Raw genomic sequence first — 27,885 nt, forward strand, 5'->3', positions numbered from 1 at the left:
GTAATAGTGTAGGGAGGACATAGTAAGTCTATACATTTTTACATAAGGCAGTTGACATACCTTAGTATTTGGATAAAAGTGGGGTCCTGGATATCAAATGTGGGTATGGGGACTGAGAATGTAAACATTGAAGGTTGATTCTATCTAAAATGCACCAGATACATTCTTCTGCATGTTGGAATCTTGAAGTGACCCTCAGACTATTCCTGTCCTCCTGGAACAAATCCATGGTGTCTCAGTTATACAGGGAGTTGAAAGAGCAGTGAGTTGAAATCTCCTTCACGGCCAGGGAATGTCTTAAAGGTTTACATTTTAGCTGAAAATGAAGAGCAAGAACCAAGAAAATGAGTTAGCACCTCTGGAAGTGTGGTGAAGGAAAATGCTTTGTATGCTCAAACTAAAAGAAGAAGACCTCTTCAAGCCAGGGCAAAGACTTTAGATTTTAAATTGACTGGTGCCTTGAATAAGACCACTAATACTTAGATGGCAAGGATAACTTAGGGGAGCAAGAACAGAAGAGACAATTTAAATGAGCCTACTACAGAAATCTGGGCTGGTGAAATGTTGGTGGGTTGGCCTTGTGGGAACAGTGGATAGCTTATCATATTAAAGATACATTTTGTGACAAAGTTTGCTAATGAAATGGGAATAGGGAGATGGTGAGAGAAAAATGCGATTATGACTACAATTTTATCCCAGCAATTGAATGGATGTTGAGCTATGGACTGAAATTGAAAGGACAGAAAAGGAGCAGAAAGGAAGGTGATGCAAAGTTGTAGTCAGGAATTCTGCCCTACATTGGAAGATGTCCATTAGACATATAAACAGAGGTAAACAGTGATAGATAATTACGTATAAGGGCCTGGAATTTAGAGGACAGTTTAGAACGAAGCCATAAATTTAGGAATTAGTATCATCAAGATTAAGCCTTGTAAATCTGAGAATTGAATGAAATCATTTTAGAAGGAAATAGAACGAAGAAAACCAGGCAGAAAGCAAACTAAGCATTCCCCCATGCAGAGCTCTGAAAAAATAAACAGAAAAGAAAGGTGTGGAAGGAGAAGGTCTATTGCTGTAAGAGTGGTGTTTGTATGTGTACTGCCAGGGGTAATAGAAAACTCAAAGGATTGTTACTGATTCTACTCAAACCTGATTGGATCACATAGTCATTTATTTGCAAATTTGAATTTTAAAATCATTTTATATTTTATATCAAACATCAACAGTAATATTAGATTAACATTCAACTTACCTGTGAAATGAGCATTAAAGACCATTTTCAGAGTACTTTTCTCTAGCTTAAAAAGTTACTTTTGGTTTGGCACCTAAATCCATACATTTGTATACTTAATGGATTATATAGGTTTGAATACTAGGAATTCTACTAAGGAATAAGGTAAGATTATACTTAGGAATTATCCTTGTGGCCAATAACAGTTACTTGGGCACTCCTTCAGTTTATGATTCTGTTTATTGATTTAAAGAATTTCAGGGACGTTGAATAAATAGTACTTCTAGAGATCTGGTAGACCTGTAGTCCTAGCTATTCAGGAGGCTGAGGTCTGAGGATTAAGGTTCAAAGCCAGCCTGGGCACAAAGGATCTAAGACTCTTATTTCCAATTAACCTCTGGAAAATAGGAAGTGGGACTTGGCTCAAGGGTAGGGTGCTATTCTTGGGCTGAAGAGCTCAGAGACAACGCTCAAGCTCAGTGGTAGGGCAGTAGCCTTGAGCTGAAGAGCTCAGGGACAGTGCTTAGACCCAGTTCGAGCCCCATAACCCAAACAAACACAAAAAAGATGAGTTTATCAAATTGATTCTATGTATAGAGTTTCTTTTGAAAACTAAAAGGGAGAGTTTGTAACCTAAAATTTAAATATTGTGATTTAAAATTACTTGAGTTAATAAGTAATAAAAATGATTTTGCTAATATAAATTTTAGAGTTCTTTGCGAAGATGAGATTGATTTGGAAAAATTAGCTAGATATTTAATTAGAAATTGGGCAAATGAAGGAAAACTCTCCATAAGGTTTTAGTTCTGGGCAGCTTTTAACTACCAGAAATGAAGTTAAATGGAATTTATTGCAATCTGGCATGTATACAATGAATAGTCCCTTTGGAGCCAGTGGGGGTTGTTTTTGATATATATCCTAAAGATCAACCAGCAGAAACATCTAATTCTCTGTTTACATCACATACCAGGTAGCCAATCTAAATCCTAAGGACCTCTCCTATACATTAAAGGATTATGTGTATAAGGAGCTTCAAAGAGACTGGCCAGGATACAATGAAGCAGACAGACGGTCATTGGACTCAGTGCTCTCTAGGTAACTTCTTTTCCCCTTTTTGTCTTTAAAAATGGTACACCTAAGTAATCATTATAGTCATGGTTATTTTAGTGTTGAGGTGAGAAAGAGAAGCAAGAGTAAGCTTTCTATTGTGAACATTTTAAAGTTCTCATTATTACCTGGAACATGTGTGTTCTTGGCAGAAAACTAAATGCATCTCAGAATGCTGCTGGCACCAGCCGTTCAGAATCTCCTGTATGTTCTAACAGAGACACTGCATCCTCTCCTCAGGTATGTCATCAACTTATAAACCTAACATGGAGGCCAGCTACTGAGGTCCTCTTCTTCATCAGTGTGGGAAATGAGGCCCAGTTTGCCTACACAAAGCCAGTTCTCAACTTCCAATCTAGAACTCTCCACCATACAGCCCTGCTTGTCAGAATATTTTATATACCTTGCTTTCCATTTTTTTAAATTTCTACTTTGCTGTAAAGTTATCTACTTCTCAATTTTATTTTGATCACTTACTACAAGGTTTTCATCCTATACAATTCTTGCTCGACCTGGGAAGTTAAAGACATTTGATTGTGGCTAATACATGTTCCAGAATATTTTTAGGGAAAATGTATTAGCAATGAGAAAAGATGGCAGTTATGCATGTGTCTTATTAAAGCTCTTTTCAACTTAATCCTAATCAAAATACTCCTTCTCAGGCATTATTCCAATTTATAATTTTCTAGTTTTGCCCATACTAGAAAAGGTTGAAGAGGTCCTAGGAAGCATAAGAGTTCCAGGTCACTGATCCTCAGCCATCCATGAAACTCTCTCCCTGAGAGAGTAAGAGAATTTTCCGTGAGAGTTTCAGTGTCCTGGGCACTTGGGGCAGACATTGGAGAAAGACCTCTATACCTTCCCAGCACTGTACCATATGCCTTGCAGCTCTGGATTCTCCTAAGAATTAGGAGGACAAAAGCATGGAGGGAATGCCCTGAGCTGAAGACTATCACACAAAGCAATTTATCCTAGCAGTGTTCCTTAACTGTGGAAACTTCACTTCTATTTTGCACCAGCCATAATGAAGCTACACATATATTGAGTGCCAAGTCAGTTGGCTCACTTTAAAACAGAAGAAATTAATGAGATAATTAGCTATTCATTTTCTGAGCAAAGATTCAAGCTCCAATATTTAAATAAAAATGCACTTACATTTCAGATCTTTCCACTGCTGAATTTGCTTTTCAACTTATGTGTAACTATTGTTAATTCTATGATTAAGCTAATATGGTATGATTTCTGTAAAAGTACTTTTATATTACTTTAATGAAAAGACTTAGTTTGCAATACTGTAAATAGATTTGGAAAGGTAAAAAAAATAAATAGCATTTGAGCAATGACAGACAAGAGGAATTACTCTTAAACTACTGATACTCTAAGGTAGAGAAAAGGATGATTAACAACCAAACTGTTCATAACCAGAGCATTTTAGCAATAGTCAATAGATGTAGACATATTGCCGTTAGCTAGCGTTTGTAGTGCTCACAGAGTCAAATGACACAAACTGTTCTCTCCTTACTTAATATAAGTAGGCCAGCCATGAAAATAGCTGTTTTTATTTAATACTATTCTGAGTGGTCTAATTCAAATAAATCATCATAGTCTCGCCTAAATTAGCATGATCTTATGGATAAGGCTATCAGATCAGAAAGAACTGAGTAAGCATATGTATCTGCCAAGTCCTGCTCTTAACATTAGAATTACAATTTATTTTACTTTCAGTTTGGATTTTTTGCTTTGGTTTGGCTTGGGCTTGTTTATAGGGCTTAGTTGTTTTTGTCTTGCTTCACTTGGTAGAGAAATTGGTATGAGTAAAGATACTCAGCTGTTTAACCAATTACATATGTTTTGAATGTATTACAATGCAAAGCAACTTGTTTTTTCCCCTTCCCTTCTCACTCAGAAACGGCCTTTGGATTCAGATTTCATTGATCCTTTAATGAATAAAAAAGCTCGAATATCTCACCTGACAAGTAGAGTACCTCCAACATTAAATGGTCAATTGAATTCCACCAGTGACAAATCCGCTGCAGGCCTACCGCCGCCGCCCCCTGCAGCTGCTGCCACCCCCACGCCCCCACCACTGCCTTCAACACACCTGCCTGTATCAAATCCCCCTCAGACTGTAAATTCCAACTCCAACTCCCCTAGCACTCCAGAAGGCCGGGGGACTCAAGACCTACCTGTTGACAGTTTTAGTCAAGATGGTAGCATCTATGAGGACCAGCAAGACAAATATACCTCGAGGACTTCTCTGGAAACATTAACACCCGGTTCAGTTCTACTCAAGTGTCCAAAGCCTATGGAAGAAAACCATTCAATGTCTCATAAAAAGTCCAAAAAGAAGTCTAAAAAACACAAGGAAAAGGACCAAATAAAAAAGCATGACATTGAAGCTATGGAAGAAAAAGAGGAGGATCTTCAAAGAGAAGCAATTGCCAAGCTAAATAACTCCAGTCCAAATTCCAGTGAAGGTATTTTACATTTGCTAAGGGGATAGAGAGTACCTGACAATGTGTATTACATGAACTAGAAAAGCATACTAGCATGAGTTTTAGATGGTGATACTCATAACCAGTAATGCTTAACAAGTAAATGCTTGTTTAGTTGTTTACCTTAATGTTATACTTTCAAGCTGTTTTTTTTGTTGTTGTTGTTGTTTTTTGCCAGTTATGAGGCTTGAATTAGGGCCTGAGCACTGTCCTTGGACTTTTTCCTCAAGGCTAGAGCTCTACCCTTGAGCCACAGCACCACTTCTGGCTTTTTTCTATGTATGTGGTGCCAAGAAATTGAACCCCGGGTCTTTGTGTATGCTAAGCAAGCAGTCTACCACTAGACCAAACTTCCAGCCCCTCGAGCTGATTTTTTTTTTCATCTTACAACTGGTATTTCAATTTCTTTTTAGACAACTATTAACATGATTTCTGTATTAATAAAATAATGACATTTTAAAATGACATTTTAAGAAGAGAGGCTTCACTCTTTTTCTCACATTATGGTGTTGTGCAATCTCTTACTGTTATTCTTGAATTGACTTTAACCAGACGCACAGGTAGCAATAGAAATAGTTACTTTCTTCTTTCTCAAAGAAGTCAGAGCACCCCATACTTTATTAAATTAATATTATCACAGGGGGAATGTCAGATTCCTCATAAAATAGGCAAAGTAATGACATTCAGATCCATAACATCTTCATTTGCAGTGAAAGCAAGGTTTTGGTTATTATCAACTCAAAGGCTTAAGATTCTTTGTTGTTTTATTCCTTGAGGTCCTTAATTTTAGTGAACACTTATAGTAAATTGCCATCAGTCATTATTCTGTATTTTTCCCATAACCCTAAAAGCCTATAATTCTTTGCCTTAACTAGTCATTTTTTAATTTTATATATTTTTATTATAATTAATAGAAGGATTGCATTATATTCACCAGATAGAATGTGCATTATTTAACAGTCAATGCTACCCCTTCTCATGTTTTTGTCCCCATTTCTCTCACATACCTTTCCCCTCATCTTGTTTTCCCCCTTCCCTATCCTATTTCAAATAAACAAATAAACATATACAATATATCAGATAACAAGATAAGATACTGTAACAATATGAGATAACCAAGGGACAACAAAAGAGATGAGTACATTAAGAATAACAATCCCACATTATATGGCTCTTGTTTCTATATCCTGGAGGTCCTTTCATTTTAGCCTTATCCTATATGGCCTTATGTATCTTTAACTAGTCATTTTTGTCATATGAAACAAGCTCTGATTGGTTTTAGTGGTGTTTGCAAAGAAGTTGTAGGATAGCATGACATAGTGTTGTGTCAGTCTAGATTGGGTATGTTGCATCAAAATACATAACAAATGGCCACTTCTAAGCTTTGTTTCTCTTTAAACACTTTTTGTACCTAACTCTGTCACGTCAAGAAAAGCCACAAAGAAGTAAATTAGCCAGGTTCCTGGGCATCCTCTGTGCTCTTCCACACTTCCCATACTAGGAGGATAATCCTGAGCTGAAACCTCATGCCTACAGATCTGAATTCCAGTATGCTGAGACCTACAGCAGAGTTATAATTGTTCTTAGTTGGAGACCTGGAGTAACAGGATTGGTCTTTGGAATCCTTCCCTGAAAGTCACAGAGAAATATTTTAGAATAGGCTCATCACAAACCCAGGACAGATCCAGACCCAAATCCTCTGTCTCTGTTGGAACTTCTCTGGCCTCTGTAGCAAAGTGGAAGTGACCCATATTTGATTCATTTCTGTGAAGGTAGAGGTTGTTGTGAAAGCATGATCTTGTGCCCTAACCTGAACCAAATATATGTAGGTGAGCAGTAAGACCAAGTCTATGTAATTTATTGAATATGCTTTATCTTTTAAAAAATTGGTCTGAGGGGGGCCTGGAGTTTGGCCTAGTGGTTAAAGTGCTTGCCTAGCATGCACGAAGACCGGGGTTCGATTCCTCGGTACCACATACATACAAAAAAGCCGGAAGTGATGCTGAGGCTCAAGTGGTAGAGCTCTAGCCTTGAGAAAGTCCAAGGACAGTGCTCAGGCCCTGAGCTCAAGCCCAGGACTGGCAAAAAAAAAAAAAAAAAAAAATTGGTCTGAGAGGCCGGGAGTTTGGCCTAGTGGTAGAGTGCTTGCCTAGCATGCACAAAGACCCAGGTTCGATTCCTTGGTACCACATACTTAGAAGAAGAAAAAAAGCCAGAAGTGATGCTGAGGCTCAAGTGGTAGAGCTCTAGCCTTGAGAAAAATCCAAGGACAGTGCTCAGGCCCTGAGCTTAAGCCCAGGACTGGCAAAAAAAAAAAAAAGTGGACTGAGAAATTGTCATACGCACATTTATTTTATAGTGAATATAGATGTTTTGCCATCTGACAAATCAAAGTCTGAAATATCAACTGTACTTTAAGAAAAATTTTTTTAAAAATTGTGCTAATGAAAGGTCCCTAAGAATGGGAAACTTAAATAGAATATTGAAAATTTGCATATTTTAAAGGATAATCATGAGTAATTGGAATCTTTCTTTAAAACCTTTATTTAGAAAAAAATCTGTTTAGGCCCAATATCAACATTGAATAATACCTTTATTTTAAACCAGTGGGAAAACTTCCTACCAGTTCCACTGTCTGCATGTAAAAAGAAAAAAAAAAAGATGGCAATAAAATACAGTGACCAAAGCAGTCTGCTACCTGACTTTATTGTTTCATCTGCCTTGTTTGAATCCCATGAAAAGTAGATGTTGATTTAAATTTGTGTCTCCCATTGTCTGACTGCATCTGCCACCACAATCTTTGAATTGCTGGGCAGATGCCACAACTGTTGTTGAAAGAATAGAAGATTGACCTTGGGTTAAGATGGAATTCCTGTATTGTGCAGACACTGCAGTAGCCGGGGTGCTTTAAATGCCTGGCGTCAGTTCTTCTGGCACTGCTCATACGGCCCCTATTGTTTGTGTTCAATTGTATTCCTTACTCACTGCTGCTTATTGCAATGGGAGAATAGAATTTGAGGAAAAGTGTTCCAGATGTTTCTAATCTTTTTTTAGAATTACAGGCATTTGATAACCATACTGATTGATGGACACTCTGATTTTGTTTTTCTTCATAGGAGTTAAAGAGGACTGCACTGCCTCCATGGAGCCTTCTTCTGCAGTTGAACTCCCAGATTATTTGATGTAAGTTCCTCTGTCTGCCAGTGGAGAGAGCTGTTTAATTTTAGACAGTTTGCAAATTATTTTCCCATAATTTGCAAATCAAAAAAGTAAGGAATTCCAGAAATAGAGTCCTGGAGCGACCCATACAATTGAAAGACTGCCATTAAGCCTGTATCCACCCTGGTCTTCATGAGCTCCTCGGGCCTCCCCCTACTCTGAGCCATGTTCCTTGGCCTTTAAGTATTGAGCAGCCCTTGGCCTTTGTTCCCAGGCGAGGCCAAGCAGTTGATTATGGAAGATTTCAGGGATCGGCCTCTTCAAAGCTGACAGTCTAGCAATTCATGGCCATTCCCTTGGGCCCCTTGAGGGACTGTTTTATTACTGACAAAGTGGTTAGTACTAAAAAGTAAAGATAGGTGGATTCTTATTTAAATAAAAGTCTGCCCTCAAATTAATTTTAAAAGGAATAAATAATAAAATTTAATCTTTTCACTTGAATACCAATTATAATGTTTTGTTTCTTATGACAACAAGTTCACAAATGCTGACTTGCAGACTTTTTCTGGGGACATTTTTGTAACTGGTCATCACAGACATTATAATGACACATAATTGTGGCTTTTTTGTGGAATAAAAGGCTTCTATAAGGAGGAATAATTGTTCCAAGAGCTTGTTAAGAATGAAGGCGAAAACAGATCCGACAGCAGATAGCTTTGAAAACGAACAAAATACATAGCATGTAAAACAAACAAAAATAGAATATATGCTATGTGAACTTTTTATAAATGGCATTTAGTAGTGCACCAAGTTAAACTATATTGTTTAGCCTTCTGTATCCCAGAAGACGGGACATTTTAGATTTAAAATGTTTTGCTTCCATTTACTAGTGAGAATACAATAGTTACAATGCTGGTTATCATCTTTTCACTAATAGGTCTGAGAAACCATGCTAAATACTCTGCTATCTGAGCTCAGTTTAACAGAGGAGCCTTGGAAATCAGCTACCTCTCAGAAAGGAGTATAGGTTTACAGTAAGCTTTCCAGGTCAACCCCTGGCTCCACTGCTAAAGACCCAGAGCCAACTCTCCAAGTCAGCCCCTCATGTTAACACCCATCAGGAGGCTGGTCTTGATTTCCTCTTATTAAAAGTGGTTATATGTGATTTAAAAAAATTGTGTGGGGAGACTAAAAAATACTCTCTAAACTTTTCCCCCAAGGATTCAAGGCTGTTGCTGTGTTTTGGCAACCTAATTAGCTAATTCTATATTTAAAAGGCTTTTTTTAGGTTACTGGTCTGAGGCTGCTTGCTACATCTGCTCTGGTACAGTTTTGTATGTTACATTTCTAGGACTGCAGTTGTGTACCTCATTCATTTAAGTAAAAGCAATATGCCTTACCAAAAGTACGGCTTATAAATAATGAGAAAATTGCTGAAAATACAGAACTTGGCTCATAAGAGAACCAGAAAGAGATATTCCAACCCCTAAATGATTTGCTTTTGAATAATTCATACTTAACCATGGTATTGCTAATTTTTCTATAATAAAAATACTTTTATTACTTGTGGTTTTGAGTTATCCAGTTACAAATTTTTATTCTATCACTGAATTAAGAGCCAACTGTAAAACCATAGCAAATTTTGTAAAAAAAAAAAAAATATATATATGTAATAAAAATAAGGATGATGATGAAGTAGTTTTTATTTAAAATGCCAGGATAAGCAAACAACACCTTTGCAGTCAGTTTGGAGCTTTCTCTTAAGACAATTATTATATAAAACACAAAAGATGTGATTTTGGAAAAGTAGGGTACATATACAGCAAAGTAAATCAATTTCCACATTGGGTTAATTATTTATTCTGCTTCTACGTACTTATCCCCAGAAAGCTCTTGTTCCCTTCGGGACTCCCTCTGGTGTGCAGTCAAGAAGCCATGCCTGGGGAGGACTGCTTTCCTGCTTCACTGGCTGTGTTCTTTGTGTAGCCAAGCACCAGCAGGGCAGCTCTAAATCAGCACACTACTGCTGTCTCAATTACACATCGAAAATTAAACCTCCATACTGTCTATCTCAGCGTGAATAAAAATATTAATGAGGACACCAAGTTTGCTCACTGCATCACTTTTCTCACATTTCCAACTAGACATCTGTGATGTAGCAATTTAAATAAAGCTGGTAAGATTATATAAAGGCATTTGGAGAGGACTGACTTCCAAGATGCTATCACAGTGATGAATAAATGTGCACCTTCAGAATACATCCTGATGTTCCCACTACCTGCTGAAATCTCAGCTTTTATCTCAATTAGTCAAGAGGATTTTGCATTTCGGAAGTACTGAGAGTAATGAGCCAAGCTGTTAGGATTCTGGCTCCCAGACCCATGAACAAACAATACCATTTGTTTTTACAGTAAAATACTGTTGTTGTAATTTACTTACCACTAAGGAGTACTCACATTCCAAAGGAATAAATGTATTTCTTGTATTTTATTAAGAAATCAAATTATGAGTACTAGGAAATGAGTACTTGCAAGGTGTGTGGTGGAGGGGTCACAAGAATGAATGGAAAGATTAGAAGAATGCACTGTGTATACCACAAAACTGAGCAAAATAAGTAATGCAAGACAGTAATGTAAGACATGGGTTCCTATGAGACATATATGCTTATATGCTCTTGATGTTTCTCCTCTTATAGGGAAATTAAGAAAAGTAAGAGGAGTTTGGTAGGAGGGGTAGGTGAGAGTGTTAAAAGGGATAACACCGATCAAGAGTCATTTTATTTATAAATTGTTCCATTAAATGGTAACTCCTTTGTACAACTATGTAAAGAAAATTAATATATATATATATTAGAAAAGAAAGCAAATTATACTAATATTTCAACATCAACTTTTTTTTTTTTTTTGCCAGTCTTGGTCCTTAAACTCAGGGCCTGGGCACTGTCCTTGGACCTTGTCAAGGCTAGAGCTCTACCACGTGAGCCACAATATCATTTCTGTTGTTTTTTTTTCTATGTATGTGGTACCAAGGAATGGAACCCAGGTCTTTGTGCATGCTAGGCAAGCACTCTATCACTAGGCTAAACTCCCAGTCCCAACCCAGCTTTTTGGTTGCAGAGTATAATGTGTTGCTTCAAAAGACCAAGAAAAATGGTTCTTTTCTTTTGTCTCACTTTAAAAAGTTATAAACAGTTCCCCTTTTTGTATTTTTTATAGTTGTCTAGTTAGCAACACAAGGAAAGAAGTAAAGAGAGCAAACCAGAGGAACCTTGTTGATTTCTGGTTGCCACTGGACTAAAAGGCAGAATGGCGAACCCCTTTTACAAAGCAATAGGCTCCAAATCCCCTTTCTCTCCAGCACTCAGGGACCTGTGACAGTTTCCTGCTGCTGCATTACATGCCGAGTCCTTCTTGCTATCACTTGAAACAGATAAGTTGGCCTCAGCCATTAGTACAGTAGTGAATTGTTTCAGATAGACAGTTTAGGAGGCCAAATGTTTGTTGTTGATGCTATTTTCTTTAATTCCATTGCTACCAACTGTTTTTCACATGTGATCTCCTTCATAAAAGCTCTTAAGTCCTGTGAAGCACAAGAATGACCTACCAACAAACTAGTAGTGAAACAGTAGTAACTACTAGTGATAGATATGATTCATGTAAAGATACAGTTTCTAACAGTTTCAATCTCAGACTCCAGCCATTGTGTTTAGCCAGTAACTAACTCTTCATTGTTTTTTTCTTTATTAGAAAATATATTGCTATTGTCTCCTATGAGCAACGCCAAAATTACAAGGATGACTTCAATGCAGAGTACGATGAATACAGGGCTTTACATGCCAGGATGGAGACCGTGGCTAGAAGGTTTATCAAACTGGATGCTCAACGAAAGCGCCTTTCTCCAGGCTCAAAGGAGTATCAGGTAAATGGGTTTGATTTGTTCCTGATCAGACTCACTTTTCATATTTTGCCTTCTTTATTTCCTTATCTCATTAACTTCACAGCCACCCTTTACTAAAGTTTAAAACAAGTTCTCTCTGAGAGACTAGACTAGCCTTTACTGCTTTTGGAACTAAATTGTTGAAGTAGTTCTTAAAAAGTAAATAAACACAGTAGGGGGGAAATCTTTGCCAGTATAAGAAATCATGTATTGAGAATTATCAAATATAACCAAACAAGGGGAAAAACTTGATGTTGGGATTCATTCACACTTCATTTGATGATACAGCCAACTCAGCTCTGATTACACCTCCTTCCCCTCCCCCAAAATGTGCTATTTCAAGAAAGTTGTTTAATTATTACTTTTATAACTCTGAGTTAGATTATAGTCATAGAATTAGAGCCATCCTAGGCACAGTACATTATGTGCTAATTTTATTTCCTTCCCCACCCTAGCTGGTAGTAAAGCTTCAGCTGACAAAGAAGAATAGATCTATTACTTAATGTAACTGTAACCCTTCTGCACATCACCTATACATCAAAATAAAATTTTAAAAAATAAAATAAGATTTAGCAGTTATAAGAAAAGAACAATAGACCTTGATCCATTTTTGTTATTTTGTGGCGGGGGGATATATAGTTCTTCACAGAAGAATTGATAGAAATAATAAATATTCTATCATTACATAGGCCAAAGAACTTAGTCTCACTTCACAGCCATAAATGGTCTGATGCTTCTCTTGGAGCCCCCTGCCATGGTTCTTGCCTTACAATTTCTCCACAAGAGGAGAAACATCAATAGCGTATGGCTCACAGGCACCCATGTCTTGCATTACTGGGTTTCAGTCTCTTCAGTAAATAATAAAAGTTAAAGACTGCCAGATGAATTGATATTTAGGGTATAGAAGTTGTTGGAGTGAGGTTTTGCAATTTATGCTTTTCTGTGCAGTTATTTATCTGTTTACATAATATTTAACTGAAATATAATTCTAAGGATTGCTTAGTGGCTCTGAAACCACTTTATCTGGGTTACAACCCAGATATGCCATTTAACATTTGTGTATATTGGCCTTAGGTAAGTTTCCAAATAGTTCTTTGACTCAAGTTCCCCATCCAAAAAAAATGGGATGATCATAGAGTGCAAACATTTGTGAGTGACATTAAGCTTTGAGAATCCATGTCCAGTACCTGGAACATGGAAGCTAACCAGCTATTTTTCTCTAGCTACCTGATGTCTCCCTAGGAGTAGCCACTAATACTAGTTTCTAGTGTATTCTTTTTTTTGTATTTAATAAAAAGGTTACATGATATTTGCCAGATAGAAGGCACATTAATTCACATACATTGATACCCTTCCACATGTCTTGGTCCCCATTACCCTACCCCCCATCCCCCCTCTTGGTTTTCCCCCCTTCCCTGTCCAATTTCAAGTAACCAAATACAAATGTATCCAATATATCAGATAACAAAGTGAGATATTGTGACAATATGAGATAAACGACATCGCCCCATTTGTTAGGAAATGGAAAGACTTAGAAAAAATCAAATTAAGCGAAGTAAGCCAGACTCAAAGGAACTTAGGCTCAATGGTTTCCCTCATTCATCATAACCGGTAGAAACCTCGGGCTCTAATAGCAAAGATTTGCAATAGAGCAAAAACTTGATACATAAGGCCATATAGTATGAAGCTAATTGAATGGACCTCTAGGATATTGAAACAAAAGCCATATAACGAATGATTGCTGTCCTTAAGGTGCTATGTTATCTCTCATCTCTTTTGCTGTTCCTTTGTTATCTAGTGTATTCTTTTAAAAATGTGTATTGTTTATATATATACATATATATGTGATATATGTGCATACACACTAAATTCACATATGTACTGTATTTAGTTGCACTAAAATAAATTCACGTATGTACTATGCTTAATTGAATCTAAGTTAATTATAATCTTTCATTATAGGAGGCATCATTATGTTCTATCCCAGGAATTTATATTACAGTTTATCCCAGTTTCATTAGAATTAGAACAAGGCACATCTTAAAAGTAATGATATTTACAGTATATAATAATTTCTCCCTTTTAAAAAAATGGTAGCAAACTGTCCATATAATTTTGGCTGCACAATGTAAAGTATTAAAGAATTTATTTTTCTCAGTATATAAAGCACTTCCCCATTTTTCAGTGTCCTCTTGTAGCCATTGTATAAATTGAACTTTTTGCCACCTTTTGCTGCAGTGAATTAACATACTTTCATCATTTCACTGAAGGACAAGCAGAGCTGTAGTATACATTAAATTGCTGAGTCAATTTTACATTTGGTATTTTGATAGCTGTTGCCAATAAAGATTGTATGCCAGGTATGATAATGCAGCTATAACCCCAGTTATCTGGGGATCAGAGATCAGATAGATCATGGTCCAAGACTAGTCCCAGGAGGGGAAACGGTGTGAGACATTATCTGAAAAATGACAAAGACAAAAAGGGATTAGGATGTGGCTGGCATAGTAAGGCCTTGAAAGAATGAGGGCCTGAGTTCAAACCCCATTTTTATTGCCACAGAGAAAGATTATTCCAAGTTACATTTTCAGTATCCCTACACTTTGCCAAGTACATGCTAATTATTGTAATACCCAAAAGAATCCATTCTCTTCTGATTTCTTATTCTTAATTTTTGTAGCATGTTCATGATGAAGTCTTACAGGAATATCAGAAGATCAAGCAGGTAGGTATTGTCATTATTGATTTTCTAACCTGTAATTGACAAATGAAATCAATTCTGCAACCTAATCCCTCACTGTTTTCTTCATCTGCAGTCTAGTCCCAATTACCATGAAGAAAAATACAGATGCGAGTATCTCCATAACAAGCTGGCTCACATCAAAAGACTAATAGGTGAATTTGACCAACAGCAAGCAGAGTCATGGCCCTAGAACTCTGCTTGCACCAGAAGATGTGAATAAACTAATATTATTTATTTAAAATTCCAAAAGAGTTGCTCTAGATTCTAAAATGATGAAACTTTGCCTGTTGAAAGTTTCAGTATTAGTAAACTTGAGTTACTTTTTTTTTCTATTTTACTTTGCTTCCCTCCTCTTTAAAGCTGCTTTTTCCTGGTCTTCCCTCTTCCCCACCCCCACTCCCTTCTGTATTTAATAGAAACTTTTCTTTCTTTCTTCCTTTCTTTCTTTCTTTCTTCCTTCCTTCCTGTCTTTCTTTTTTAAAGATATTGGGGATCCAGTGTCTATACTTCAAATTATTTTTCTTTTCCTTGAGAGCTTGTGTTTGTCATTAGAAATGATTTTTTTTTAGATATTGGGGATCCAATGTCCACACTTCAAAGTTGTGTGTATTAAACAGCCATGGTAATGTGCAAGGTGAAATGCTTTTGGATAAACATAAGCCTATTTTCTGACCTTTCTTAATGCGAACTCTTTGCCTTAAATGGTAGAATATTTAGATATTTGCACAAAATACAAAAAAAAATAAAACATTGTTTTGGAGGGTTAAAAAAATAGGAAGTTGTGGGAGTATGTGTGTAGGTTTTTATACACATATATATCTATTGCCTGACTTGATCTAGAATATTAAATCTGCCCTGCAAGTTAACCCCCCATTGCAATGGTTGCCTTAAGGTGTTTGCTAGTTGTGTACATGTGTGGTTGCTCATTAGCTACACTGCTTCCCAATGATGAGAGCACTGGGAAGCACGCTGTGGCCTACCAGCGTCTGAAACGTGTGCTCGACCTGTATGTGTGCAGAGCTGATGTGGACGTGAGCGTGCATGAAGGAAAAAAGCTGCTACTCTCAGTAGGCCCAACGCTCAGGTTAAACAACTGACGAGTGTTACTGTAGGGTTTTTTTTTTTTCCTGTCAAATTGCTACTTCTATTTTGGAAGACAAAAGCATTTCCATTTCAACAGTTTGTCAGCTTTATTAATGTTGGGCAGAAATTGATATATAAAAATGAAACAGATCTATAGTTTTGGGGCAAAATTATAAAATTAAATGTGTAGGTAACCTATTTATATACTGCTATAAAGTATTTTTTGAAGAGAGATATGCAAAGAAGCTATTACCTACATGAAATGTATATTTAAAGATTTTTTTTCATCCTGGATGCCAGGAATATAAGAAAGAGCAGATATATTTAACCATAACATACTGTGATTCATCAAACAGCACAAACTTTCATTTCATGGAGTTTATCTGTTGATATTGGTTTAAACTATCACTTGTTTTATCATGTGGGAACATAAATTATGTGGTCAAAATATAAGGATTTTGAACTAATGTTGATTCAAGTTGTGTTGTCTTATCGTATTGTCTTTTCAAAGTGCTGCCAGTTGAAAAGGGAAGCATTATGTTTACAAATCTGTTTTGAAATGTTTGCCAAAATTTTGGTAGTATCTTTAATAAAGATGTTTGTCTCCAGCATCCAAGAAAATAAATAACTTGTTGCATATCACTGTCAACCAGAAAATGTTGATATCTAGAAAACATGACAGAATATGTAGATTAACTTTCTTCTTTGGAGTCTTTCTAAAACTTTAACTGGAGAGATTAGAAATATGTTACAAGTATACAAAGGTATACACAATATACAAGGAGTGAAGTGACACTTTTACACTATAGCTCTAAAATATTACTGTATATTTGATTTCTATGTAGCATGAACCTCCTAGAGAATTGTTTCTTTTAGCCTTGAGATCCCTGGTGCTCTTCCTTTTACCTCAAAACAGATACAATCATTAAAGGTTAATTTATTTCAAAGTTTGACAAAGAAAGAAAAGTAAGTCTATTGGGAGATGAATTCCGTCACCATATTCTTATGGTAGAGTGTCCTGAAGGATTTGTCTATAAATGATGATGACCTCATTGGTGTTGCATCTCAGAGTCTTGGCCTTTTAAATCAAAGATTGTGTGCTGCTAATTGCTATGAGCAATAGTTCTCAAAAGCAAGGTTCTTGGACCACTCCCATTACTAGCATTAGAATCTCTGGGTAGGACCCAGGTATGTGCACTTTCACACATTTTCTCCTGTAGGTGACTTTTGCAAGCTGAGGTAGGAAAACTGTTGGCTTGAATGTAGTCTACACTTTTAAGACTTGATTTTGAAATCTTGAAATGAAAGTCAACTAACTCAGCTTTTTCTTTTGTAAACCCACCCCTGTCAGCAGGTACAATTCATCCTTCCCTTCTTTATGATTTGAGGGCACACCCTCTCTTGTTTCACTGCCAGCTCTTTAATTCAGAACCTGTTTACCAATAGTTAATAAATCCCCATTGGAGTTGCTGCCCACCATTCTCCAGCATGCCTTCTGATTGACAGGTTGGAAACTGGAGATGCTTTCCAGAACTCTGTAGACTTGATCACATATTTGAAAAAAAATCCTTAATTTGGATACCATTGTATTACCTTGGACAGATTCTTTGTCACCTGCAAAGGTGAAAACTGTAAACCTCTCAATCTGCCATAACCCAAGGTTGCAGATCTTTATGAAGATGAGTACGAACCTGTTAAAGTATTTATAAATATTTTTCCATTTCCCCCCATTATAAGATTTTTAGATTCCTGCAGATGATTTCTACAGGAAGGTATGGCCACTTAGCATCAGTTACTCCAATGGAAATTTTTCTCATTTTTACAGTAAATGTAAATCAGCATTGTCACAATTAAGGGATGCATTGTCCTGCTGTTTGTTTCATCACATTTCATATAAAACAGTTTGCACTCTTGAACATTTTTTATCAATACCTATAAACTTCCTATTGAATGAGAAGCTCACTTCAACCCAACTGAAAGAATATTCAAGTACATTTTTTAAATACAGAGATTTCATCTCCTATCTTATTAGTTATTTCCCTTGAAATACTTTAGAGAGAGTAGTTGTTTTTGTTTTTCTGATCCTGGGGTCTTGGTGCTGTCCCTGAGTTCTTTTTGCTCAAGGCTAGCACTCTACCCCTTGAGCCACAGTGCCACTTCTGGCTTTTTCTGAGTTATTTATTGGAGATAAGGGTCTTATGGACTTTCCTGCCTGGGCTGGTTTCAGAGTCCCTAGATCTCATCCTCTTGAGCAGCTAACATTACAGGCATGAGCCATTGGCACCCAGAAAATGTTAAATTTTTAAGTAGTGAGAAGTGTTCAATAGTTGTTGGTGTGATCAGATTTTAGTGTTGTTCCATTCATTGACTTTTAAAATTTCAGTATTATTTTTTTTCCTCTCTGATTGATTTTATACCCTGTGTAGGAGTTTTCTTTTAGCATAATGTATTTCATCTCATTATGTAAAATACGTGTTGGAAGCAAGACGTAGAGGAGATGTTCAGACAAAAACAGGTCGTCAGTTCAGACACTGCCTGGGTGCCTTACCCTTTTCATTAGTGCGTTCTTAGCTCCTGGAACTTGGCTGGGATTCTGTAGCCAGTTCACCTGCCTTGTGTCAAGTCCATATGCTTGGTAAATGCCTTTACTACTTTTAAAGTTCTGACAGTTTATTACTTGCCCAAGTGTTACTAAATCCTTTTCTATGTGTACTAATGTGGAATGGGGAACCAAAATAGAGCCAGCACTTTTGAGAGGAATATTTTGGGAAAAGACAATAACTAACATTACTAAATGAAGGCCACAGGTGTTAACAATGTTCTATGTAACTTGGAAATTCGACAAGGTTGTGAGGCTCATTTCAAACTATCTTGAGTGTTTAAAAAAAATGATACCTATATCTCTATGCTGTTTCCATACATGTTAGGCCTCTCAAGGCTAAAATGTCACCGGGGCTGCTCTCGTGTGAGCTCAGCAGCTGTGGTGGCCCCAGTTGTTCCTTCACCAATTTCAGTTCAATAAAAATGTTAACTTTGCAGTTCTGGTACTTGTTTTTCCTTTGTCTCATTTTAAAGCACTTAACTTTGTCTTAAAAAACAAACAACAAACAAATAGCCCATGACAAAGTAGTCTCTGATGCCCTAAGGCAAATGATTTTTCTGGGTCAGAGATAGGTCTTGTCATGGCTCCAGGAAATGGGAGCCCAGGGTATTTGCTTTGGGTCCCTGCCTGTTTCGTATATGCAGGGCACAGGACACATCCTCTAAAGGCAACAGCAAAAAACAGAACAATAACTCCAGTTATCATTTTGGAGGGCCTTACATTTCATTGCATTTTTGCACTGAACATCCTGTTTCTCTGAGAGCTCTATTTTACCTATGAGTAAGCTGAGAGGCGTCTAAGAGAAACATACCTGACAAACAGCTAGTAAGTGGGTGGCATCTGGATACCCTGATGCCAGCTTCTGCCTGTTTTAACCTTCTTCATATCGCCCTCCCCTGTTGGCATAATTTCACAAAGTGACAGCCTGAGCTCAGCTATGTCCTACACAATGTTTAGAGATAGAACGTGAGAGTTGAGATGATATCGAGCAGGTTAGTCAGGGTGTTTGTCTGAAATGAATTTTTTTCAGAAAGACTTTGAAGGAGGGTCAAAATACTTTTTGAGAATTTGTTTCATTTTTATTGACTATGTTCAGTCTTCACAATGAGGTGTTTGACATTGGGGCAGTACAAGTACAAGCCTTCATTTTAGAAGGCTATCCCAGGAACAAGCTTTACATTAGCAGGTAGCCCATTCGAACTAGGCATAAGAACATCCCAGGTGAATCCTTAACTTATACAAGTTTTTATGAAGGAATAATATAGGGGGATAAAAAAGGAAACCTTAGTCAAGCTTTGGTGTTAAAAACCTAGACTGATGAGTGCCAGTAGTGACTGGATAGGTATATGAGGAGCCTCAAGGCTGGGTGAGGCTCCCAAAGTCAGCAGTGCCACCAGCCCCCCCCACATGCGACAGCTGACATTGTACTTCCCTTTTAGCCAGACTTCTGTCTTCTCAGCGCAACAGTAAAAAGAGGCCTTCCTACTAGGTTATGAAATGGAGCTCATTATGTAAAGCATTTGAGGGTTCCGGAAAAACAGTTATCTGAATTATGGTTGGATGATCTTCCTGGTGCAAGCATGGTTTTCCAAGCAAGACTGAGTCCAGTCAAAGGGAACAGAGGCAGAGAGAAGCCTGAGGTTTCAGTTGAGGTGTTTTTTTTTTATTGAATGCTAGACATACACATACCTGCTCTTCTGGTTTAACCATTCTGAGATTGGGCCCTGGGAGACTGGTCATGGCAACAAGTGGCTGTGATATTTTACAGTTGCTTAATTCTGAAGCTGGAGAGCAGATGAGTCTCCTGTGCATGACACTGCACATGTGTCATCTTCAGCTCCTGCCTGTCTGATTCAGATGACCAGCTAGGCTGGTTTTTCTGACTTGGACTAGATTGTTGGTACATTGCGGGCATTTGCAGATGGACAGGAAGAAAGAACTTCATATCTAGGTCTAGGAGGAAAGTGCTTCCTAAAAATGAGCTCACATGATGAGCCAGTCAGCATGTTTGCATTAGCCAAAGGAATGAGGCTCACTGCCCTTCTTACGCATGAATTTCAGCCAGACTTACAGAACTCCATTGTGGTGCATTGTGGGCTGCCTGCTGTCCCTCACCAATCTCATATCCTGCAACTCCTACTTCTTGTTCCCCAATCAGCCAGGCCTCCCTTTAGGTTTTCCTATATATATATTGCTCATCCTACACTAAGATCTATACCACTATCTCCACCCTCCTCCCCTTCCTTCCTTAGATAAATCCTCCTCAGTCTTAAGATACCTAAGCAGCCTGCAACCTTCCAGCCTCAGATTATAAACCCTCTTTCCTATTATACATCTCCTCTGTGGCATTTAACATTGTAACGGGATACTAGTTACATTCTTAAGTTCCATGAGAGTAGTAACTGTCTTGTTCAGAAAGATGTCCCAACCTCTAGCTGGGTGTCTGGCGTATTGAAAGTGTTCAATGATAATGTATTGGTACAATGCCTGGGGTAGATTATTCTTGCAGGTCAGATTTAAAATCCATGTAGCCAGAGAATTTGGATAACTGTGGGAATCCACTGCATTGTTCAGATTTCTGTTCTTTTCTCCTTTATCTTCCCAAAGTCCTGATTTAGGCTTTGGTTAACAAAGGCAGATTTGGTGCCAAGACAGAGTAAGGAGTCTTTTGCCATGATTAATTAGCTACACATTTCCAAAAGGAGTATCTCTTTCTAATATTAGTGTTCTCCCTCTAGTTACCTTTGTAGTACCAAAACAGTCTAAAATGACTTGGCTTTTGAAACTTATTTTTATTATAAATTTCCTATGGAAATTGTATCTTCTTTTTTTCAAGTGGCTCTCTCACGAACCCCAGTGGAGAGCTATCTAAAATGGCTGCATCAACTTTCCATGTTCCTTAAAGCATCTCTTGTCTGATGTTTCTTTAAAAGCAACCTAAGTTATTATTGACATTTATGTTATATCTAATACTTATGCAACATTCCAGGTGGCGAATGCTCTGAGGATAATTGGGCCCAGGGATTTCTGTAATGGTGCAGGTAGCAGCACCCTGCCATCCACAAGAACTGCTTTAATTTTGTAGAAGATGGAGTGGAAATGTCTGAATACAAGGCAAAACAGGATGAGGTGGCAGGAGCTTGCACAGGCGGCATCTTCCTGCAGCTACTACTGGAAAGTGATCAAAGATAGTGGTAAAGCAAGCTGAGCCATAGCACAGGCCACAGGCACAGTGGTTGAGAGCACATACTGAGCCAGCCTGGCTTATACTGGCTCTGCCACTCAGAAGCTACAGATTATGTTCCAGGTCGTGAAGCCTTGTGTACTCAGTTTGCTCCCTGAGTGTGGTGTACTGCCTACCACAGAGGTTGTTATGATAAGGCATAGGTAGAAAGATCCTGGCGGCTACTAAATTCTCCATGTGTACTTTTATTGTATTTTTTTTTTGTTATTTCCATCTTTTGTTTGCATGTTGCAAGTTTTGTGGCAATGTGCCTGACAAACCAGCCAGTCAGAAGTGAACAACCCTATTGGAGTTAACTTCTTGCATAACATTGAGCCCTTACGGTAAAAACAAACAAACAAACAAAAGACACAACCCAGAGCCTAGAATGTTTTAAAGACACTGCTGCTGGGCGCCAGTGCCTCATGCTTATAATTCTAGCTACTCAGGAGGCTGAGATCTGAGGATTTCAATCCAATGGCAGCCCAGGCAGGAAAGCCTGTGAGTGTCATCTCCAATTAATCACAGAACAAGCCAAAGTGGTGCTGTAGCTCAAGTAGTAGAATGCTAGTCTTGAGCAAAAGGAGTTTAGGGACAGTGCCCATTCCCAGAGTTTAAGGCCCAGGCAGGATTAACATAAAAAAAGAAAACCTGTGCTCCTGATTCTTATGTACCACATTAGCTTCTATAGCATCGTGGCTATAACTAGCTTACAGTAGTGTAGGTATATTTGTTTTCCACACTTAAGATTAACTGAAAATTCTCCATGGTCTCTTTTTCTAGTTGTCTTTAGAAAGGCCACACCCCTGCTTCCCAGAAAGGATAGTTTTAAAAGAGCCTTTTTTTGTCTTAAACCTACATTCTTCTTACCACTCAGTTTTTAGAAGTGTTCCACGTGGTTCATTATAGGTTAATATGTTTTAGGGAAAGGGCTGCTATAAAAATGATTCCCTCTCCATTTCCTTTTCATCCCAAGGCTAGAGCTCATCTAAATCTTGTCTAAGAATTACCTAGAGAGTCTCCAGGGGTCTCATGATCATCTGAGAACCCTGCAGCTGAAAAAGCTGTGAGAAGACACCTGGGGACTGTTGGCAGAGCCACTTTTCCGACCAATTTCTTCCTTTCTTCCTCTGTCGGTCCCTGTTGACAAATCTGTATTGCTATGGTAGCTAATTATCACCACCCCACCTGCTCTTGACCCTTTTATTTATTTTTTTTACACTACTAGGGTTTGAACTGTGTGCTTCATACTTGCTTTACCACTTAACTTGACCCACGTTCCTAGCGATGTTCAATTTTACTTGCCAAGTAGGAAATGACATTTATACTTCTAGTCCAGGTTTTTCTTTGAGCTGTAGCCTCATAAAGTTTTTAGCCTGGTTTGGTCTTGATCCACAGTCCTCCTGATTTCTATTTCCCAAGTAGTTATAATTGCAGATTTCATTCCTTTTCTGAACTCACTGTTCTCATCTGTATGAACTATCCTGCTCTTCTTTTAACATGCACATGTAAACATGTTTCCTTGGATTTGGCTTATAGGTGGTGAAAAGATCAGATAGAAACAGGAACACAAAAGAAAGACATGAAAAATTCTGTAGTGATGAAGTCTGATAATGGAACACGGAGCCTTATGCCCTGGGTGTGAATTCTAGTTCTGGAGTTACAGGGTTATTTTCCTATACCTTTCCTCTAATAATTCATATAACACTTGAATTCCACAATTATATGACCATTACATCAAGATAGACGCATTACTTATTTTTACATGTCCCTATCCATGCCAACCCACTTTGGGGGTGAGAAACCTCTAGAAGGTCCCATACTTTCTACAGAATAGCTACTCTTGCATACATCACTTCTCCAGGATTGAAGGATAGGAAAGGAATGAGCACAGGAAAACATCTTAGGTAGCACCTATAAAGTTAATCTTAGTTTCTTCTGGATACTGTTTGGTTTCTCATCAGCATCTCTAACCTTTCTCTGGCATCTCTGGGTGCTGGCAGAGCCAGCAGAAGAGGACCCAGTGGGAGAGAAAATGTTAAGGCCTCTCTGGGGAAGCAGCATGAAGCTACTGCTTTCAGCAGCAGAAGCGAAAATGTGTTGGAAATTGCTTCTAGTGAACAAAAGCTGTCTTGGGCCTGTTTGATTGTTGAACTTATTCTCTAAATTGCTGCTTTGTCTTTATTAAGCATATCTGGGGAGATAAAAGAGGCGCTATTCCTTCCTGAGGCCCAAGCATTTTAGTTATTGCCTTATCGAAAGTGGGTTCTTATCTAGTGGCCTTCTCATGTTGCTAATTCCTTCCGAGGAAAGTTTCCAACATGGAGAGCTATCATTTTCGTGGGCCAGTGGACCTCAAGCTGGTCCCTGAGTTCACACGGGAAAGTTGGAACATGGAAAGGACAGTGATTCTTTCTCTCAGGAATGATGGAGTGCCCCATCTTCCAGCCGGTCTGAGGCTGGTACCTTCCCTGAGTGGACCATTCTGGGGTAGAGCAATGTCTGGGATGAGAGTGCACTACCGCCCAGGGGAAGCTTGTGAAACAGAGAAATAACATCTGTGTTGTTAAAACTGCCATCAAGTGTTCTGCTGTGTGTAACAGGGCACACCATCTGTGTGAGCATAGTGAGGTTACTGGTGGACAAACAAGTGACTAAAACAACAGAGCTGGGAGGAGGGGCCAAAGGGTCAGAGAAGCTCAGGAGAAGCCCTTTGTGGTGTGTGAGAAGAGCAATGAGTATTTTCTTTACCATTTGTCAATGTGCAACACTTCGTGTCTTTCCAAACATTGTCACAGGTGCCCTCACTTCATTGTTCATTGCAAACGCATTTCATGTGAGATGGCCTGACTCCCATGAACACTCCCCAAAGAATCACAAAGGATGAACACAAGAAGGAAGGTCTTGTCACTCAACTGTACCCCAATTTCTGGCAACCTCCTCTATAGGATTATTCTCAGACTTGGTACTAGCCCCCATTATTTATGTGGTGGCTGAAAGGACTCAACAAGGTCTCCTCACAGCCCGTTCATAGTCTACCTCCATGAAGTTTCCATGGCTCTGTCTCATTTCCCTGTCTTTTCCCTGTGGGTAATACCCCAGTGTGCTATGAAAATGCCTCTCCTACTGCTCACACTGCTTAGGTGATGGGAGGCTTTCCCAGCTCCCAGCCCCTGATGCAACCACTCACACTCCTGTTTTCTTCCTGGAGGTAGGAAGCCACTCACGATGGCCAAACTAGGTTCCCATCTGCAGGGACAAAATATTCTGGTGGCTGCTGCATTCTTTTTTTTTTTTTTTTTTTTTGCCAGTCCTGGGCTTGAGCTCAGGGCCTGAGCACTGTCCTTGGGATTTCTCAAGGCTAAAGCTCTACCACTTGAGCCTCAGCACCACTTCTGGCTTTTTTCTATGTATGTGGTACTGAGGAATCGAACCCGGGTCTTCATGCATGCTAGGCAAGCACTTTAACCACTAGGCCAAACTCCCGACCCCGGCTGCTGCATTCTTAACACTGGAATGCTTGCATCTCCTTTCAGCCCAGAAAACAGTGGAGATGTGCTCTGCACCTGTATCTTTGCCCTGACCTTTACTCTGAATTCTCAGCCATAAGGAAAACAGATGGATTCTCAGAGAAGATAGCCCAACAGCCATGCTAACCCACTGTGCCTCAAAGTGGTGGGTCTCAGGCATGATCTCTGACCAGAAGCAGTATAGCAGCACCTGGAAACTTTTTAGAAATAGAAATTCTCAGCCCTCTGCCTAAATTCATGGGAATTTAGGACTGAGACCCACCAACCAGTGCCTTCACGAAGCCCTCTAGGTGATTCTGATTTGACGCAAAGTCTGCGTCATTAACAGCCTCCATTAGTCAGAGTTACTTGGGTACTTATTTTTTCATGCTCTCACATACACCAAGAGTTATTCAAGGTAGACTCTCTGGGAGTAGGATTTACACAGCGAATATTTGCACAAATTTATCACATGATAGAAATGAATGGTGAGAAGTGAGGGCCGCTAACCTGCGTAAGATTTCTGCATCTCCCAAATGCAATGTCGAAATGTTTGCAGGCAACAAAAGAGTTGTTTAGCTTAAGAAATTTGGACAATGCTAGACTTCACATTGTTAGCATTTCTCTTCTGATGAAGGACTTTTCAAAACCTTTAATATACTGATTTATGCCTTCAGAGAAAGTAGAGATCATAGCATATCCTGTTTCATCAGAGTATCTCAAAATCAATATTTCAAGGAAGAAACACGTTGAAAATGTGTTTGTAAAACATTATTTTTGCAGCATATCATTTCTGGAATACTATGTACCTGGGCTCTGTGACCCATCTCCTCACTTTTCCAGAACTAGAAAATGTCATATAGATGCCCCTGTTTCTATTTGTTTTTTTTTTTTTGTTTTTGTTTTTTAGGTTTTACTCTTTTTTTCCCTTTTTTGTTTTTTATTGTAATTAGTAAAAGAATTACATGATATTTGCCAGATAGAAGGTGCATTAATTCACATACATTGATACCCTTTCTCATGTCTTGGTACCCATTTCCCTCCCCCCCACCCCCCTCCCATCTTGGTCCCTGTTTCTATTTGTATAACCACACTCAACACCTCTTTATTAAGAAGCTGGTGGTTCATGTCTATAATCACAGCTAAGATCAGGGAATCAAGATTTTAGGTCAGTTGCTTTCCTGATTAGCTTAACTAAGAATGTAAAGGACCTTTTTGATAAAAACTTTAAAACCCTAAAAAAGGAAATTAAAGCAGAACTAAGGAAATGGAAAAACCTCCCATGCTCCTGGATTGGAAGAATCAACATCGTGAAAATGACAATCTTGCCAAGGGCTATCTATAAATTCAATGCAATACCCATCAATATCCCAATGGCATTCTTTAAAGAAATAGAAGAAGCAATCCAAAATTTCATATGGAATAATAAAAGACCCCATATAGCAAAAACACTTTTTAGCAGAAAGAACAGTGCAGGAGGAATTTCAATACCAAACTTTAGACTCTATTACAGAGCTATAATTGTCAAAACAACTTGGTACTGGCACAAGAACAGGCCTGAAAACCAATGGAATAGAACTGAGGACCCAGATATTAAACCACAGACCTATGGCCACCTAATCTTTGACAGGGGAGCCAAAAAAATAGAATGGAAGAAAGATAGCCTCTTCAACAAGTGGTGCTGGCAGAACTGGTTAAGCACCTGCAGAAAACTAAAGTTGGATCCTTCTTTGTCACCCTGCCCTAGAATTAACTCCAAATGGATCAAAGACCTGGAGGTAAAAGCTGACACACTGAAAACTTTACAAGAAGGAATAGGAGATACACTAGGCCTCCTTGGCACAGGTCGAAACTTTCTTAATAAGGACCAAGAATCACAACAAATCAGAGAAAGGCTGGATAAGTGGGACTGCATTAAACTGCAGAGCTTTTGTATGGCAAAGGACATAGCTAGTAAATTAATTAGGAAGCCTACAGAGTGGGAGAAGATCTTCACCAACCCAACAACAGACAAAGGCCTCATATCTAAAATATAACAACAGCTCAAAAAATTGAATCACTCTAAAACTAATCTCCAAAGTAACAACCATCCCATTAAAAAATGGGCCAAAGACTTAAAGAGAGTCTTCTCTGAAGAAGAAACAAAAATGGCCTATAGACACATGAAGAAATGCTCCACATCTCTGGTCATAAAAGAAATGCAAATCAAAACAACTCTAAATCCACTAGCACAACAATGTTCATTGCAGCATTATTCATCATAGCAAAGATATGGAACCAACCTAGATGTCCCTCAGTTGATGAGTGGATCAACAAGATGTGGTATTTGTACACAATGGAATTCTATGCTGCTGTCAGAAAAAATGACATCGCCCCATTTGTTAGGAAATGGAAAGACTTAGAAAAGATCATATTAAGTGAAGTAAGCCAGACTCAAAGGAACTTAGGCTCAATGGTTTCCCTCATTTGTCATAATCAGTAGAAACCTTGGACTCTACTAGCAGAGATTTGCAATAGAGCAAAACCTTGATACTTAAGGCCATATAGTATGAAGCTAATTGAAAAGACCTCCAGGATATTGAAACAAAAGCCATATAATGAATAATTGTTGTCCTTAATGTACTATGTTATCTCTCATCTCTTTTGCTGTCCCTTGGTTATCTCATATTGTTACAGTATCTCATTTTGTTATCTGATATATTGGATATATTTGTATTTGGTTATTTGAAATTGGATAGGGAAGGGAGGAAAACCAAGATAGGGGGGTGAGGGGAGGGTAATGGGGACCAAGACATGT

At 38.3% G+C, this 27,885-nt stretch overlaps 1 protein-coding gene across 1 annotated transcript in view; it reads left to right on the forward strand.

Annotated features, from left to right (window-relative positions):
- Ell2 (elongation factor for RNA polymerase II 2) overlaps positions 1-18,792 on the forward strand; it is a 73,237-nt gene extending 54,445 nt beyond the window's left edge. The window contains exons 6-12 of the mRNA XM_090331602.1: positions 2,202-2,326; positions 2,491-2,578; positions 4,245-4,815; positions 7,950-8,016; positions 11,739-11,910; positions 14,609-14,653; positions 14,745-18,792. Of these exons, the coding sequence (XP_090187728.1) occupies positions 2,202-2,326; positions 2,491-2,578; positions 4,245-4,815; positions 7,950-8,016; positions 11,739-11,910; positions 14,609-14,653; positions 14,745-14,861 (1,185 nt within the window). The 3' untranslated portion in view covers positions 14,862-18,792. The remainder of the gene's footprint in view (positions 1-2,201; positions 2,327-2,490; positions 2,579-4,244; positions 4,816-7,949; positions 8,017-11,738; positions 11,911-14,608; positions 14,654-14,744) is intronic.
- The last annotated feature ends 9,093 nt before the right edge of the window (positions 18,793-27,885 follow it).

This window comes from Megascapheus bottae, chromosome 4 (assembly GCF_031878675.1).
Source record: "Megascapheus bottae isolate mThoBot1 chromosome 4, mThoBot2.hap1, whole genome shotgun sequence".
NCBI classification, from domain to species: domain Eukaryota; kingdom Metazoa; phylum Chordata; class Mammalia; order Rodentia; family Geomyidae; genus Megascapheus; species Megascapheus bottae.